Source organism: Hyperoodon ampullatus (assembly GCF_949752795.1).
Source record: "Hyperoodon ampullatus genome assembly, chromosome: 11".
In the NCBI taxonomy this organism is placed as follows: Eukaryota; Metazoa; Chordata; class Mammalia; order Artiodactyla; family Ziphiidae; genus Hyperoodon; species Hyperoodon ampullatus.
Genome location: NC_136924.1, coordinates 60,711,046 through 60,724,783, shown reverse-complemented (window position 1 = coordinate 60,724,783; position 13,738 = coordinate 60,711,046). Strand labels below are relative to the sequence as shown.

Below are 13,738 nucleotides of genomic sequence, written 5' to 3'. Positions count from 1 at the left end.
ATGTGGCTGTACCTGGCGGTCCTTGTGGGCCTGTACTACCTCCTGCGCTGGTACCGGGAGAGGCAGGTGGTGAGCCACCTCCAGGACAAGTTCGTCTTCATCACGGGCTGTGACTCGGGCTTTGGGAAGCTGCTGGCCAGGCAGCTGGACCTGCGAGGCTTGAGGGTGCTGGCTGCATGTCTGACGGAGCAGGGGGCCGAGCAGCTGAAGGACCAGACATCAGACAGGTTGGAGACGGTGATCCTGGACGTCACCAAGACTGAGAGCATCACTGCGGCCACTGAGTGGCTGAAGGAGCGTGTCGGGGACAGAGGTACCACCCAGATTTCTTTTTTCTGTTTATTCTTCTCTCTCTGTGAAGGGGAGACCCATTGACAGCTATCTGAGGAGATTCCCAAGGTGTTTTCCAGGACTTGAAGTCCTCCCTGCATTCTTTACATCGCCCAGCTGACCAGCAAACCCTCTTCCATCCCACTTCCACCTCCCAAACTTGAGGCTCTGCAGTTTGGGGGAGAGTTTTCCCTGATGAGAATGTGTCCTTGCAGACTTTCTGTCTGGTGTCCCCTCCTCCCTCAGCAGGAGGTGTGGGTTCCTTGATGCTGAGTGACCAGGGTGATCTGGGTGCACTTTTTGGAGGACAGGTGGAGATGGGCGCTCTGGCTGGAAGGCTGCATGGGGGGCTGGGGGGCAGCACTGGAGCTGGGCTGTGTTCTCAGCACTTGATTATGTTCTTGCTGGTGACCCGTAGTCGTCCTACTTGGGTTTAAATGTCACCAATTTTCAGATGACAACATTGAGCTGTCAGGACTTGTTTAAGGAAGGCCAGAAAACTACTTAAGGGTTACTTTTTCTCTCGCTCTCTTTGTTTTCTGTTTTTCTTCTTTTCTTTTCCTTCTTTTTTTTTTTTTTTTTTTTTTTAAATTACTACAGTTGTGCCTTTGTTTTGCAGGGGAAGGAGAGAACTTGAATTTCTTTCTTTTTTTTTTTTTTTGCGGTACACGGGCCTCTCGCTGCTGTGGCCTCTCCCGCTGCGGAGCACAGCCTCCGGACGTGCAGGCTCAGCGGCCATGGCTCACAGGCCCAGCCGCTCTGCGGCCATGTGGGATCTTCTTGGACCGGGGCACGAACCCGTATCCCCTGCATCGGCAGGCGGACTCTCAACCACTGCGCCACCAGGGAAGCCTTGAATTTCTTTCATCTGAGTATAATTTAAAACATGATCATTGTGGAAACTCAGAAAAGTGCAGGGATTAAAACCAAACACTCTCAAAATCTCACCACCCAGAGATAAGTACTGATAATATTTTGACATACATAGTATTATATTTTGCACATATTAGTATCATTTTCTTTCCACTAAAGAAAGATGTACAGATTTACAACATAATAAAAATTTCTTCCAAAAATTAATAAATTATGATTGAGAATATAATACCTTTTAGAATAGCATTACTTAATAAAAAGTACCTCATGGTATGATACATAATTATTTCCTACCTTTTATTCATCATATGCAACATAAATGATATCCTGGAAACTTCTTTCTACCCAGTTCCCTACACTATAACCACGTATGTTGACTGTGCCTTTGATGACAATGGTTGGAGAATATTCTTCCTACAAGGCACACGTGTTACTGAGTAGGGGAGGAACTCATCTCTCTGTGTGGATACTTCTGGCAGCCCTATCCCATCCCTCAATAGCCTGCTCCTGCCACCCTGAGGCCTATGGTTACCAAGTCTTTAAAACCTTGGGATTGTGTCTTTGATACTTGCAGAGAGGTCTCCATTAAGTTGGGTGAATCTGCTCCAAGGAGATGGGACTAGAGTGGACTCCTGTGTGGGTGGGAGGAGAATATGGAATTTTCTGGGGTAGGGGGTGAACTCTGTGCTCTGGGGGTGATGGGTAAACAGAAACATCCCTGCCTCCCCCTGAAAGCCTACCACCATGGAATTCCCCAGATTCCTTCAGGAACATTGTTCAGTATTGATGCGGGTGTTTTAAGGCCAGGCCCTAGAGGTCAATACCAGGCCTGTCAACATGTTCTCCCAAACCTGGGATTTCAGGTCTGTTTTACCCAGCCAATCTCCACCCAGATATTACTCATCTTTTTTTGTCTTTTGCCTTTTGTCTCTTTTATTCCTCTCTTCCCCTCCCTTCCTCATTGTCTCTCTATATTTCCCTCTCTTTCCCTCATACTAGTTGTTGAGCTAGTCTCAGTCCTGCAGCTGTCAGAAAATCTGAAAATGTAGGTGAATATTGATAATGTCTGCAAGGACAACATGGACTGTGAAAACCCAAAACTTCAGCCTCCGAGTTCCAGACTATGGACCCATTAGATTTCTTCAACCTCAGTCCCGGCCTTCATCCAACCTGGGGTGCTTGCCCCTTGTCACCAGGCAGTGGGCTGGGCATGAAGACTGAGTCAGGGGGGTGGCGCAGCTTCTGTCCTCCAACCGCTTACAGGGTCTGGTCTCCCCAAACCCGCAGGCAGCATGTTGGTCTCTGTTCCAGCCGTTCCCCCTGCAGCCTCTCTCCTAAAGTCCTCACTGGGTGGAAGGTGACTTGGAACCACAGCTGGGTCCTCACTCATGGGCCCAGCATGGTGTTGCCCTCTCACCCTCACTGTTCCCAGGACTCTGGGGCCTGGTGAATAATGCCGGCATTTGCACGCCCATGGCACCCAGTGAGTGGCTGACCAAACAGGACTTCGTAAAGATGCTCGACGTGAACCTCTTGGGGATGATTGAGGTGACCCTGAGTCTGCTGCCCCTAGTGAGGAAGGTGAGGGGCCGTGTGGTCAACGTCTCCAGTGTCATGGGCCGCGTGTCCCTCTTTGGTGGAGGCTACTGCATGTCCAAGTACGGCGTGGAGGCTTTCTCAGACTCCCTCAGGTAATGGCCTGGAATGGAGGTCTTTCCTCTGTCCTCCTGCTTCTATGCTTCTGGGGGGCCCTTCTACAGGGGTTTTCTTTCTTTAGAGACCTAATGGCCCTTCCTTCTAGATCCCTCTCTCTTGCTCTGTGTAGGTCTTTCACTGGGAAGCACCCTTTTATCTTTTGGGTGTCCAGGTGGGTGCGAGGCCTAATATGATTCAACGTATTCCTGCCTTGTGTGAGGGTCCACAGTCACCAAGTGTCGGAGGCAGAATTGGAACTGATATTATTTGGCTGTGCAGCCCTTCCATGTGCTCAACTGCTGCGGTATTTAGGTTCTGGGTGCCCTGTGGGGAGTGTACCCCCATGAAGCCACTTAATCAAATCAGTGTGGAGACTCCACGGGCTACAGGGAGAGGGTGGCTCTGATGTGGGGGATCTGATACCGCCGGCAGAGAGATGCTCCCTAGAGGACAGGTGGCCAGGGGGTTAGCAGGGTAGGAGAGGGGAGAGAGGGGACTGGGGAGTATGGGAAAGATAAAACGTGCAAAGTGTGGTGATTGATTGGAGGTGAGAGGAATAGGAGGAGATAACATTTAAATGATGCCTTGTAGCACAATTGGTAGGATTTAGAGCTGATAGGCACAGGTAAAATAATTGGAAAAATATTCACACTCTATACAGAAGCAATACCATCATCCTGAGTTTTCTCCCCCTGGCTTCTGTGCCTCACAACCTCTGAGAAATTCCAGCGTATCCCACCCCAGTCCTATGTTGGTGTCTTACTGTTGTTTCGTGTTTTGTTTTGCAAGAGGATCTCTGAAGTCCTTGCCCCTCTGCCTGTCTCCCTTGCAGGAGGGAGCTCTCCTACTTCGGAGTGAAGGTGATGATGGTTGAGCCCGGTTACTTCATGACCAATATGACCAGCCCTGAGGTGTTTAATGGAAGCCTCCAGGCATCATGGGATCAGGCCAGCCCAGAGATCAAGGAACTCTATGGAGAGAAGTTCGTGGCTGACTGTGAGTGAGACCTTGGGGAGAGAAGCAAACCCTTGTCTGGTAGCCTGGGTCCATCATTAGCACCTCATCCAGTCTCAGGTCCATCCTCCAGTCTCTGAGTCACCCACATAGCGGGGACATGACCTCCATCCCCAGGGTCCCATGTGGTCAATTGGTGACCCAAGGAAAGGATTCAGGCTTGATAGACCTGGGGACCATTTTCTCTTCCAAAAGTCTTTTAATTTGGTAAGGAAACTGAAGCCAGAGAGGGAAGACACCCGTGGAATCATGGTAAGCTGGTGTTAGAACCAGCTTTTTTCAGGTGCCTCAATTTCTAGTGTTTGCAGAGACCTCCAGGTTATGTAGCACACATATTCCCAGGAATAGATCCAGAGGGGGCTTAGTGTGGATAGAGACCCTGGGTTAAGTGTTAGGACACACTCCAATGAAATCCATGGATTTGCTTTGGAGTATGATTTTGGAAGAGAAAGGAATTTTTAGAAACTGTCAGGTTGATCTGAAAGTGGAAGCATTGGGAAATGAGAATATTTTGGATGATGTCTCCTTCTGGACAGTCATGAAGACATCTAACTTAATGAAGCCATCATGGTCTGGGAATCTGTCCTTGGTGACCAACTGCATGGAGCATGCCCTGACTGCCTGCCACCCCCGCACCCGGTACTCCGCTGGCTGGGACGCCAAGCTCTTCTACCTCCCCATGAGCTACATGCCCACCTTCCTGGTGGATCTCATGATGTACTGGGGTGCCCCACGGCCTGCTAAGGCCCTGTAACCCAAGACTGGGGTGCATGGTGGGGGGAGCTGGGGACTGTGTGGGAAGGGGATGCATCAGGGAGGGGAAATAGAGTGGAGAAAGGGGTTCTCATGTCACCAGGGACACCCATCCCACCTCAGTCCCCAGGCTTCTCCTGGGACATTACTTAGTTCTCTGGGGATATTAGGAAGAAAGCAACAAGTCTTATGGCTGAGGAACAGGGCTCATTATCTCACGTCTCTGTCCTGTTCCTTGAGTGGCCTTTCTGTGCCTTATGACCCACATGCAGCTGTGAAAAACCCACATGCAGCTGTGAAAAACCCACACTTTGGGGAGGGTGTGGGCAGCTGGGAGTTTTTAGTCCCCCATGCTCTGCCTCTGTCCACCTGTTCAGATGTATCTTTCCCGTGTCCAGTCTCCCTCTCCCCCAAGATAGAAATGGACAGGGAGATAAAGGCCCCTCTTGCCTGAAGGCATGTGTTGACAGTGGAGGGTGACTACCAGCCTGACTCATGAGTCTAAGTGCCAACTCAGTAGACCTTGGCTGGAATGGGATCCTGTCAGAGAACAAAGAAACTGGGTTTTGATTTATCTTGGAAACAAGAATTTCCATTGATTATTTTTTCCTTAAAATTATAGTTGAAAAGTTCACCTGCTTGAATGCATGCTAGAGCTTCATGCTTAATTTGAAGACTCCTGTTTTTCAAATTATTATTTATACACGTAAACACTCACATACACACACAGACACCCAGCCAGTCACACCAAACAAACTGAAATCAAATAAAGTATCATTGATTCACTTTATGCCTTGGGGGTATGTGTTCAGGAGGTTTGGACTCAGCCCCAGGAATCCTCTCCAGAATGTCAGAGAGCTTGTGAGATTGCAAATCCCTGGCCCTCCTTGCTGGTCGTACAGGGGGGTGCAGGGCTGCACTGAGATGGGTTCCATGGCCCACAGTGTGGACTGTGACTCAAGGACCCCAATTTAGACAAGGCAGAGCAACAAAAGCACTGAAAAAAGAAGTGCAATGCACACCATCCCACGTCCTTACCCTAGACCTTCCGTAGATCCCTATTCCTCCTCCTTCCAGGCTGCCTTTCTTAGGGAGGAAACCATGAGGGTCCATGCGGCTGTCACAAGGAAGTTTCCCTAATCCTCCCCTTGGCTGTCCCGGTGGTTTTTGACAAAGGATCAGTGATTCCCCACTGAAAATCTCATCTCCTCCAAGTATCAGATATTCAGCCCCTGAAGGCGGGATTTGTCTCTCCATTTTGGGAGCTCACTCCAATAGGGGGACTGCATACATGTAGGGCTGGAAAAGAGCTTGCACAATTAGCCCTCACTCCTGGCACCTTCTAGCCCCCTTTGGTTACCTACGCCTCTCCCCTCTTCAGGGAACCCAATGTGGGATGAGTAGAGGGGATGGTGTGGGACGCCCTGTCTTGGCCAGTGGTCCTACTGAGACTGGGCAGAGCGACACCAGGTGGTGGCAGCCCCTGCTCCAGCACAAACAGGCTCACAGGTGCGGCCTCGGAATCTGGGCCAGCTGCAACTCCCTGGACCATAGATGCAGAGATCCTTGTCAGAGAGTCTCCCTGACAGGGTTGCCTCTGAAAGATTTCTTCTTCTGATTCCTGCAGCTCCCAGGTGAGTGAGTGTCACCCCAGGCTCCTTTCTCTTACTGCTCTCTCCGTACCTTCCTGGGGTTGTTTCCACCTGGAATGTAGTCTGAAACAGCTGAGACTGCCGCAAGCAGTCATATTACTTTCAGGGTTCACAAGAGGGAAGCAGATGGCATGACGGCTGGGATGTGGCTGCTGCATGGCCCCTTGGGAATTTATGGGTGAAGGAATTTTTGCTCACTGAGAAAAAAAAATCTCCTGTTTCTTCCAAGTAAAGAAACCAAACCTTCTCCCTTAGCAGGGTTTGTGTTTGCCTAGGATTTGCATGCCGCCCTGGCTTCCTGACACCGTTTCCACACAGCTTCCAGGGCACCATCCTTCATCCTTGCCTTCTTCATCCTCACCCTTTGGGAAGCCCCTGTAGGAGGGTCTTGGTGGTCACCCAGGAAGCAGGCACAGGCTGGTTTCTGCAAGACGAGCCTTTCTATTACTGCTGCCAACTCCCACCTGAGGGGCAAACACTTGCAGGACGACAGTCAGCTCCCTGCACTTGACAGTTACTGCTAAAGGCTGAATCTGTGCCCCTGTCTATCTTTGTTGGCTGCTGGGGTGGGTTCCAGGGGCACTGGAGCCTCTGTTTGCTTGGGGAAGCCTCTCCTTCCCTCCCAGTGCCTCTCGTATTTCCTTACTTACCAGTCGGAGCTGTGGTAAATGTGGACGGTCAGGAGATGCCCAGCGCACTGAACCAGGCTCCTTCTGTCTCTGTCCCACTCACCAGCTCTGTGCCCCTGATGGGTCCACGCCCGTTACTGAATGGTATCCTCCACCTCACTGTGAAAGTCCCTGCATGCACAGCTGTTCTGGGGTCCAGCCTCTGGTCATTTCTGAAATCTCCTGAGGGGGCAGCTCCCTCCTCTTCTCCATCGTCACCCTGATACAACTGACCTGATTCTTTCCAATTATTGGGCTTTACAGCACACCCTGATCGGGGGAGGTTCGCACACCCCACCCCATGATCCCTGCTCAAATCAGTCTTTTCTCAGGGTCTGAATGGTCTGGATTCTGGGTGTGGTGCCGGGCAGGGCAGGGCCTCACTCAGCACAGGAGGGGCAGAGGGCAATGTAGCCGGGCACCCAGGGCTGTGGGCAGGGCATCTTCACAGAGCGAAAGGGGAACAACTGTTAGACCAGCTTTGTGTGAGTCCTTCCAACAACTGGCCCAGCATCTGGGAGACGTCTCACCATTGCCTGTGTCACCCCCATTCCCTTCTTGTCCCCTCTCCTTGCCTCTGAGATCAGACACCCCCGCTGTTCTCCTGAACACCTTTCAGGCCCAGGGAACCACTTCATCAGGAGAGACCTTATTCTCGTTTGCCTTCCCCTTCTAATCCTAGAGAGGCTGAGAGGGACTTAGTCTTTCGAGAGTGAATTCTGTGAGCTGAGCCAGCGGAGGAGACCAGGCTCAGAGGCTAAGCCAGCTGCCCAATGTCACACAGCTGGTTGGCAGCAGAGCTGGGTTTTGAAGCCACTTGTGTCTTGATTCCACGTGTATTCCCCTTGTAAGAATCTCCAGTAGGTAAGGGAGACCCCAGTCCCAGGCTGAGCAGGAAAAAGGGAAGAAGATAGCTGTGAACCATGAGACCAAGGACATAAAGGTCCAATGTGGAGAGTGGAGAGGGGAGAGGTAAGCAGGGGAAACAGTGAGGTGTGGGAGGACCTGGAAATGGTGGTTGTAAAAGATCCTCAAGGGGTTGTGTTGGAAATACAATGACATCTATTAGAAATGGTGTAAATGTACTAAAGAGCATTAACACTGGGGCCAGAATCAGTATTACTCACCAAAGAGGGTGAAGAGGAAAATCTTGAGGACTCCATGCCAGAGAGCCTGGAGGCTGGTTGGCCAATCAACATTGTATGTGTTCTTAAGTCTTCCTGTCTCAACACTAGCCAGACTCGAGTTTCACCCCAGCCTGCCTGTGTCTGTCCCTTGCAAAGCCATGTGGCTGTGCCTGGCGGTCCTCGTGGGCCTGTACTACCTCTTGTGCTGGTACCGGGAGAGGCAGGTGGTGAGCCACCTTCAGGACAAGTTCGTCTTCATCACGGAATGTGCCTCGGGCTTTGGGAACCCACTGGCCAGGCAGCTGGACCTGCGAGGCTTGAGGGTGCTGGCAGCATGTCTGACGGAGCAGGGGGCCGAGCAGCTGAGGAATCAGACGTCACACAGGCTGGAAACGGTGATCCTGGACGTCACCAAGACAGAGAGCATCACTGCGGCCACCAAGTGGGTAAAGGAACATGTGAGGGACAGAGGTACCACCCATATTTCTCAAGTCTAACTCCTCTCTGTGAAGTGGAGACCCCTTGACAGCTGCCTGGGGAGATTCCCAAGGTGTTTTCCAGGACTTGAAGTCCTCCCTGTGTTCTACTCACCCAGCTTACCAGCCAAGCCTCTTCCATCCCACACCCACCTCGGAACCTTGAAGCTCTGCAGCCTGGGGGAGAGTTTTCCCTGATGAGAATGTGTCCTTGCAGACTTCCTGTTTGGTGTCCCCTCCTCTCTCAGCAAAAGGTCTGGCTTTCTTGATGCTGAGTGACCAGGGTGATCGGGGTGCACTTTTTGGAGGACGGGTGGAGACGGGTGCTCTGGCTGGAAGGCTGCATGGGGGGCTGGGGGGCAGCGCTGGAACTGAGCTGAGTTCTCAGCACTTGATCATGTTTTGCTGGTGACCCCTAGTCATCTGACTTGTGTTTAAATGTCACGCTTTTTTCAGATGTGGACACTGAGCTATCAGGACTTTTCTAAGGAAGGTCAGAAAACTACTATGGAGTTACTTTCTCTCTCTTTTATTTTTCATTTTTCTGTGTGCGTGTGTGTGTGTGTGTGTGTGTGTGTGTATGTTTTCCTATACTTCTGCCTGTGTTTTATGGTAGAAGGAAAGAACTTTAATTTCTTTTATCTAAGTATAGATTTAAAACATGATCATTGTGAAAAACGGGAAAAGTACATGGATAAAAACCAAAGTTACCCCAAATCATGCCACCCTCAGATAAGTACTGATAACATTTTTACATACATGGTATTACATTTTGTACATAATTTGTATCCTAATTTTCCACTGAAAGAAGTTGAACAAATTTACACATAACAAAAATTTCTTCAAAAACATAATAAATAATGATTGAGAATGTTCCATACTTTAGAATAGCACTACTTAGTAAAAAGTACCTCATGGCATGAATGTAATTGTTTCCCACATTTTATTCATTGGATTCAACATAAATGATGTCTTGGTAAACGTCTTTCTACCCAATTCCTTACGTTGTAACCATGTATATTAATTGGGTCTTTGGTGTCAAATACGGTGGGAGAATATACATTCCTACAAGGGCAGGCTTGGTACTGAGCAGGGGAGGGACTAACTCTGTGTTAATAATTCCAACACCCTGCACCCAACTCCCCTGACCCTGCTCTTCTGCCCTGAGTTCTATTAGTTGGTAAGTGTTTAAGTATTTGGTATGTGTCTTTGAGTCTTGCAGAGAGGTTTCCATGAAGCTGGGTGAACTGCGAACTGAGAGTCAGGGGTCAGAGTCGCCTCCTGTGTGGGTGGGAGGAGAGGGTGTATTTTTCTGGGACAAAGTGTAAATTCCGATTTGGGGGAGGGTGGTTAATAGAGGCAGCCCTGCCTCCCCCTGAAAGCCTACCCCATGGAATTCCCCAGATTCCTGCAGGAACATTGCTCAGTATCGATGCGGGCATTTCAAGGCCAGGCCCTAGAGGTCAATACCAGGCCTGTCAACATGTTCTCCCAAACCTGGGATTTCAGGTCTGTTTTACCCAGCCAATCTCCACCCAGATATTACTCATCTTTTTGTTTTTGTCTTTTATCCCTTATCTTTTAATCCTCTCTTCCCCTCCCTTCCTCATTGTCTCTCTCTGTTTCCCTCTCTTTCCCTCATACTAGCTGTCGAGCACTCAGTCCTGCAGCTGTCAGAAAATCTGAAAATGTAGGTGAATATTGATAATGTCTGCAAGGACAACATGGACTGTGAAAACCCAAAACTTCAGCCTCCGAGTTCCAGACTATGGACCCACTAGATTTCCTCAGCCTCAGTCCCGGCCTTCATCCAACCTGGGGTGCTTGCCACTTGTCACCAGGCAGTGGGCTGAGCGTGAAGACTGAGTCAGGGGGGCGGCGCACCTTCTGTCCTCCAACCGCTTACAGGGTCTGGTCTCCCCAAACCCGCAGGCAGCATGTTGGTCTCTGTTCCAGCCGTTCCCCCTGCAGCCTCTCTCCTAAAGTCCTCACTGGGTGGAAGGTGACTTGGAACCTCAGCTGGGTCCTCACTTATGGGCCCAGCACGGTGTTGCCCTCTCACCCTTACTGTTCCCAGGACTTTGGGGCCTGGTGAATAACACCGGCATCTCCATGTCCACTGCACCCAGTGTGTGGCTGACCAACCAGGACTTCATGAAGATACTGGACGTGTACCTGTTGGGGGTGATCGAGGTGACCCTCGGTCTGCTGTACCTAGTGCGGAAGGCGAGGGGCCGTTTGGTCAACATCTCCAGTGTCATGGGCCGCATGTCCCTCTGGGGTGGAGGTTACTGCATTTCCAATATGGCATGGAGGCCTTCTTGGACTCCCTCAGGTTATGGCCTGGGACAGAGACCCTCCCCCTACCTTGGTCCTTCTGCTTCTGTGCTTCTGAGGGGGTTCCTTTCATCACAGACTTAGAGTTCTTTTTTCCAGAACTTTCTCTCTTGCTTTTGCCAGGCGTTCATTGGGAAGCTCCTTTCTAAGTACTTGGTGTCAGGATGGACTTGACGACTGTAGAGTTTGAATGAATTTACTCTGCCCTGGAAGATGGCCCACAATCAGAAAGTGAGGTAGAATTGTCACCAATATAATTTGGCTCCAGTGTGCTCCACCTACACTACTGCTATGATATTAGGTTGGGGGAGCCTTGTTTGCAGTGTAACCCCATGGAAGCAATTAATCAAGGAAAGTAATTAATCATATCAGCAGTAGAGACCCTACTGGCTGCAGGGCTGAGGATGGCTCTGAATATGGGGCAGGGGAGTGATCCCAGGTAGGGAGATGCATTTTAGGGTCCAGTTACACCAGCCCAGCTGATAAATGGCCAGGGGGTAGACTGGTTAGGATAGGGGAGAGAGGAAATTGAGTATGGAGGGGATAAAATATAAAAAGCCTGGTGATCAATTGGATGTGAGGGGAATATGAGGAGATAGCCCTTAAGTGGTACCTTGTAACTCAACGGGTAGGATTTAGAAGCGTAAGCACATGTATATAAAATATTTGGAAAAATATTCAGACTCTATACAGAATAACATCATCATAAGATTTCTCCTTCTGGCTTTTCTGTACTTCACAACCTCCCAGAGTTTCCTGCTTATCGCACTGCAATCCTGTGTCGGTGTCTTATTTTTGTGTGTGTGTTTTTGTGTCTTGGTTTATAAAAACTCTGAAGTCTTTGCCCCTCTGCCTGCCTCCCTTGCAGGAAGGAGCTCTCCTACTTTGGGGTGAAGGGTGGGGGCGATGATCGAGCCTGGTTACTTCAAGACCTTTGTGACCAGCCCTGAGGCAATTTCTCGGGGCCTCCAGGCAGCATGGGATCAGGCCAGCCCAGAGGTCAAGGAACTCTATGCGGAGACATTCCTGGCCTCAGGTGAGTGAGCTGTGGACCTTGGAGAGAGAAGCAAACCCTTGTCTGGAAGCCTGGGTCCATCATTAGCACCTCCTACAGTCTCAGGTCCATCCTCCAGGCTTTGACTCACCCACACAGTGGGCACATGAGCTCCATCCCCAGGGTCCCATGTGGTCAACTTGTAACCTAAGGAAAGGATTCAGGCTTGGTAGACCTGAGACCACTGTCTCATCTGAACTTCTAGTTATTTGGGGAGAACCTGAGGCCAAATATGGAAGATACCCATGTACTCATGGCAAGCTGGCATTAGAACAGCTGGTTTTCATGTCCTTAGATTTATGGTTTGTAGATACCTGCAGTTTATGTAATCCAGACATTCTCAGAAATGGAGTTAAAGGTGCCTTGGTGTGGAACCACGTGTTCCTGGGGTAAGAGTTGGGGCACTCATTTGGGAATTTAGGTGGATTCAATTTAGGGGGTCTAGGGATTCTTAGAAACATTGCTCCATAAGTTGATTCCAGAGTGAGAGTGGATGGAGGGGGGAATATATCTAGATTCTTTCTCATTCTGGACAGGCATGAAATCAGTTGGCTTGTGGGAGACAAAGTGCAGCCAGGATCTGTCCTTGGTGACCGACTGCATGGAGCATGCCCTGACCGCCAGCCACCCCCGCACCCGATACTCCCCTGGCTGGGACGCCAAGCTCTTCTACCTCCCCGTGAGCTACACGCTCACCTTCCTGGTGGATCTCATGATGTATTGGGGTGCCTCGCGGCCTGCTAAGGCCCTGTAACCCAAGACTGGGGTGCATGGTGTGGGGGGGAGCTGGGGACTGTGTGGGGAGGGGATGCATCGGGGGAGGGAAATAAAGTGGAGAGAGGGGTTCTCATGTCACTGGGAACACCATCCCACCTCAGTCCCCACCTCCTCCTCAGGCTTCTCTTGGGACATTACTTAGGATTCTAGGGATATTAGGAAGAAAGGAACAAGTTTTGTGGCTGAGGAACAGGGGTCAATAGCTCACGTATGTGTCCTGTTCCTTGAGTGGCCTCTCAGTGCCTCATGACCCACATGCAGCTGTGATAAGTCCACACTTTGGGGAGGGTGTGAGGAGCTGGCAGTGTCTCAGCCCCCCACCCTCTGCCCCTGTCCACCTCTTCCGGGTGTGCCTTGGCCCTGGCCAGTCTCGCCCTCCCACGGGATAAAAGTGGTCTGGGGGAGGTAAAGGTCCCTCCCCCCCGAAGATACCTGTAGACAGGGGTGTGTGTGGAGGGTGACCACCAGCCTGACACATCAGCCTAGGTGCCAACTCAGCAGACCTTGGCTGGAAAGGGCTGTCCTCAGTAGGGGTCCTGACAGAGGACACAGAAACCAATTTTTGTTTTGTCTTGAAACCATGCATTTCCATTGATTATATTTTCCTGAAAATAAAAGTTGAAAAGTTTACGCAGGCCCAGTGATTGGGACCGAGGCCTTGGGCAGCAGTGGGTGTGTGCCTACGAGAGGAGGAGTCAGGTGACCTCACAGAGGAGAAGGGGTGAGTGGGGTGACCCTGAGGAGGGATTGGAAGAGGGAAGTGAGGTCATCCCTTCATCCACAGAAGTGAGGGGCTAATGTGTCTTTCTGGGGCTTCTCAAGTGACCTGGGTTCCCAGGATTAGACGCAGGATGGACAAACAAGGAGAGGTGTCTAAGGGGCAGGCAGGGCCCAGACCCTTCCCTGGGGACATCTAGTCTCTCTCTCACCAGAAACCTCTCTCTGTGGTCCTCCCTCTGTCCCCTCCTTTAGAGTCACCACC

The 13,738-nt window shown here is 50.6% G+C and overlaps 1 protein-coding gene and 1 pseudogene across 2 annotated transcripts; both read left to right on the top strand.

Moving 5' to 3' along the window:
- LOC307060224 (retinol dehydrogenase 16-like) lies at nt 1–4,666 on the top strand (the record flags this gene model as incomplete). The annotated part of the gene is made up of 4 exons (XM_079714659.1): nt 1–313; nt 2,636–2,894; nt 3,731–3,894; nt 4,449–4,666. The coding sequence occupies 4 exons, from the start codon at nt 1–3 to the stop codon at nt 4,664–4,666; spliced, it is 954 nt and encodes a 317-aa protein (XP_079570785.1).
- A 3,604-nt stretch (nt 4,667–8,270) lies between these two features.
- LOC307060999 (retinol dehydrogenase 16-like) lies at nt 8,271–12,733 on the top strand (annotated as a pseudogene). Its single transcript has 4 exons — nt 8,271–8,583; nt 10,666–10,923; nt 11,794–11,961; nt 12,516–12,733. The product of its transcript is annotated as a retinol dehydrogenase 16-like (transcript).
- Nucleotides 12,734–13,738: the final 1,005 nt, after the last annotated feature.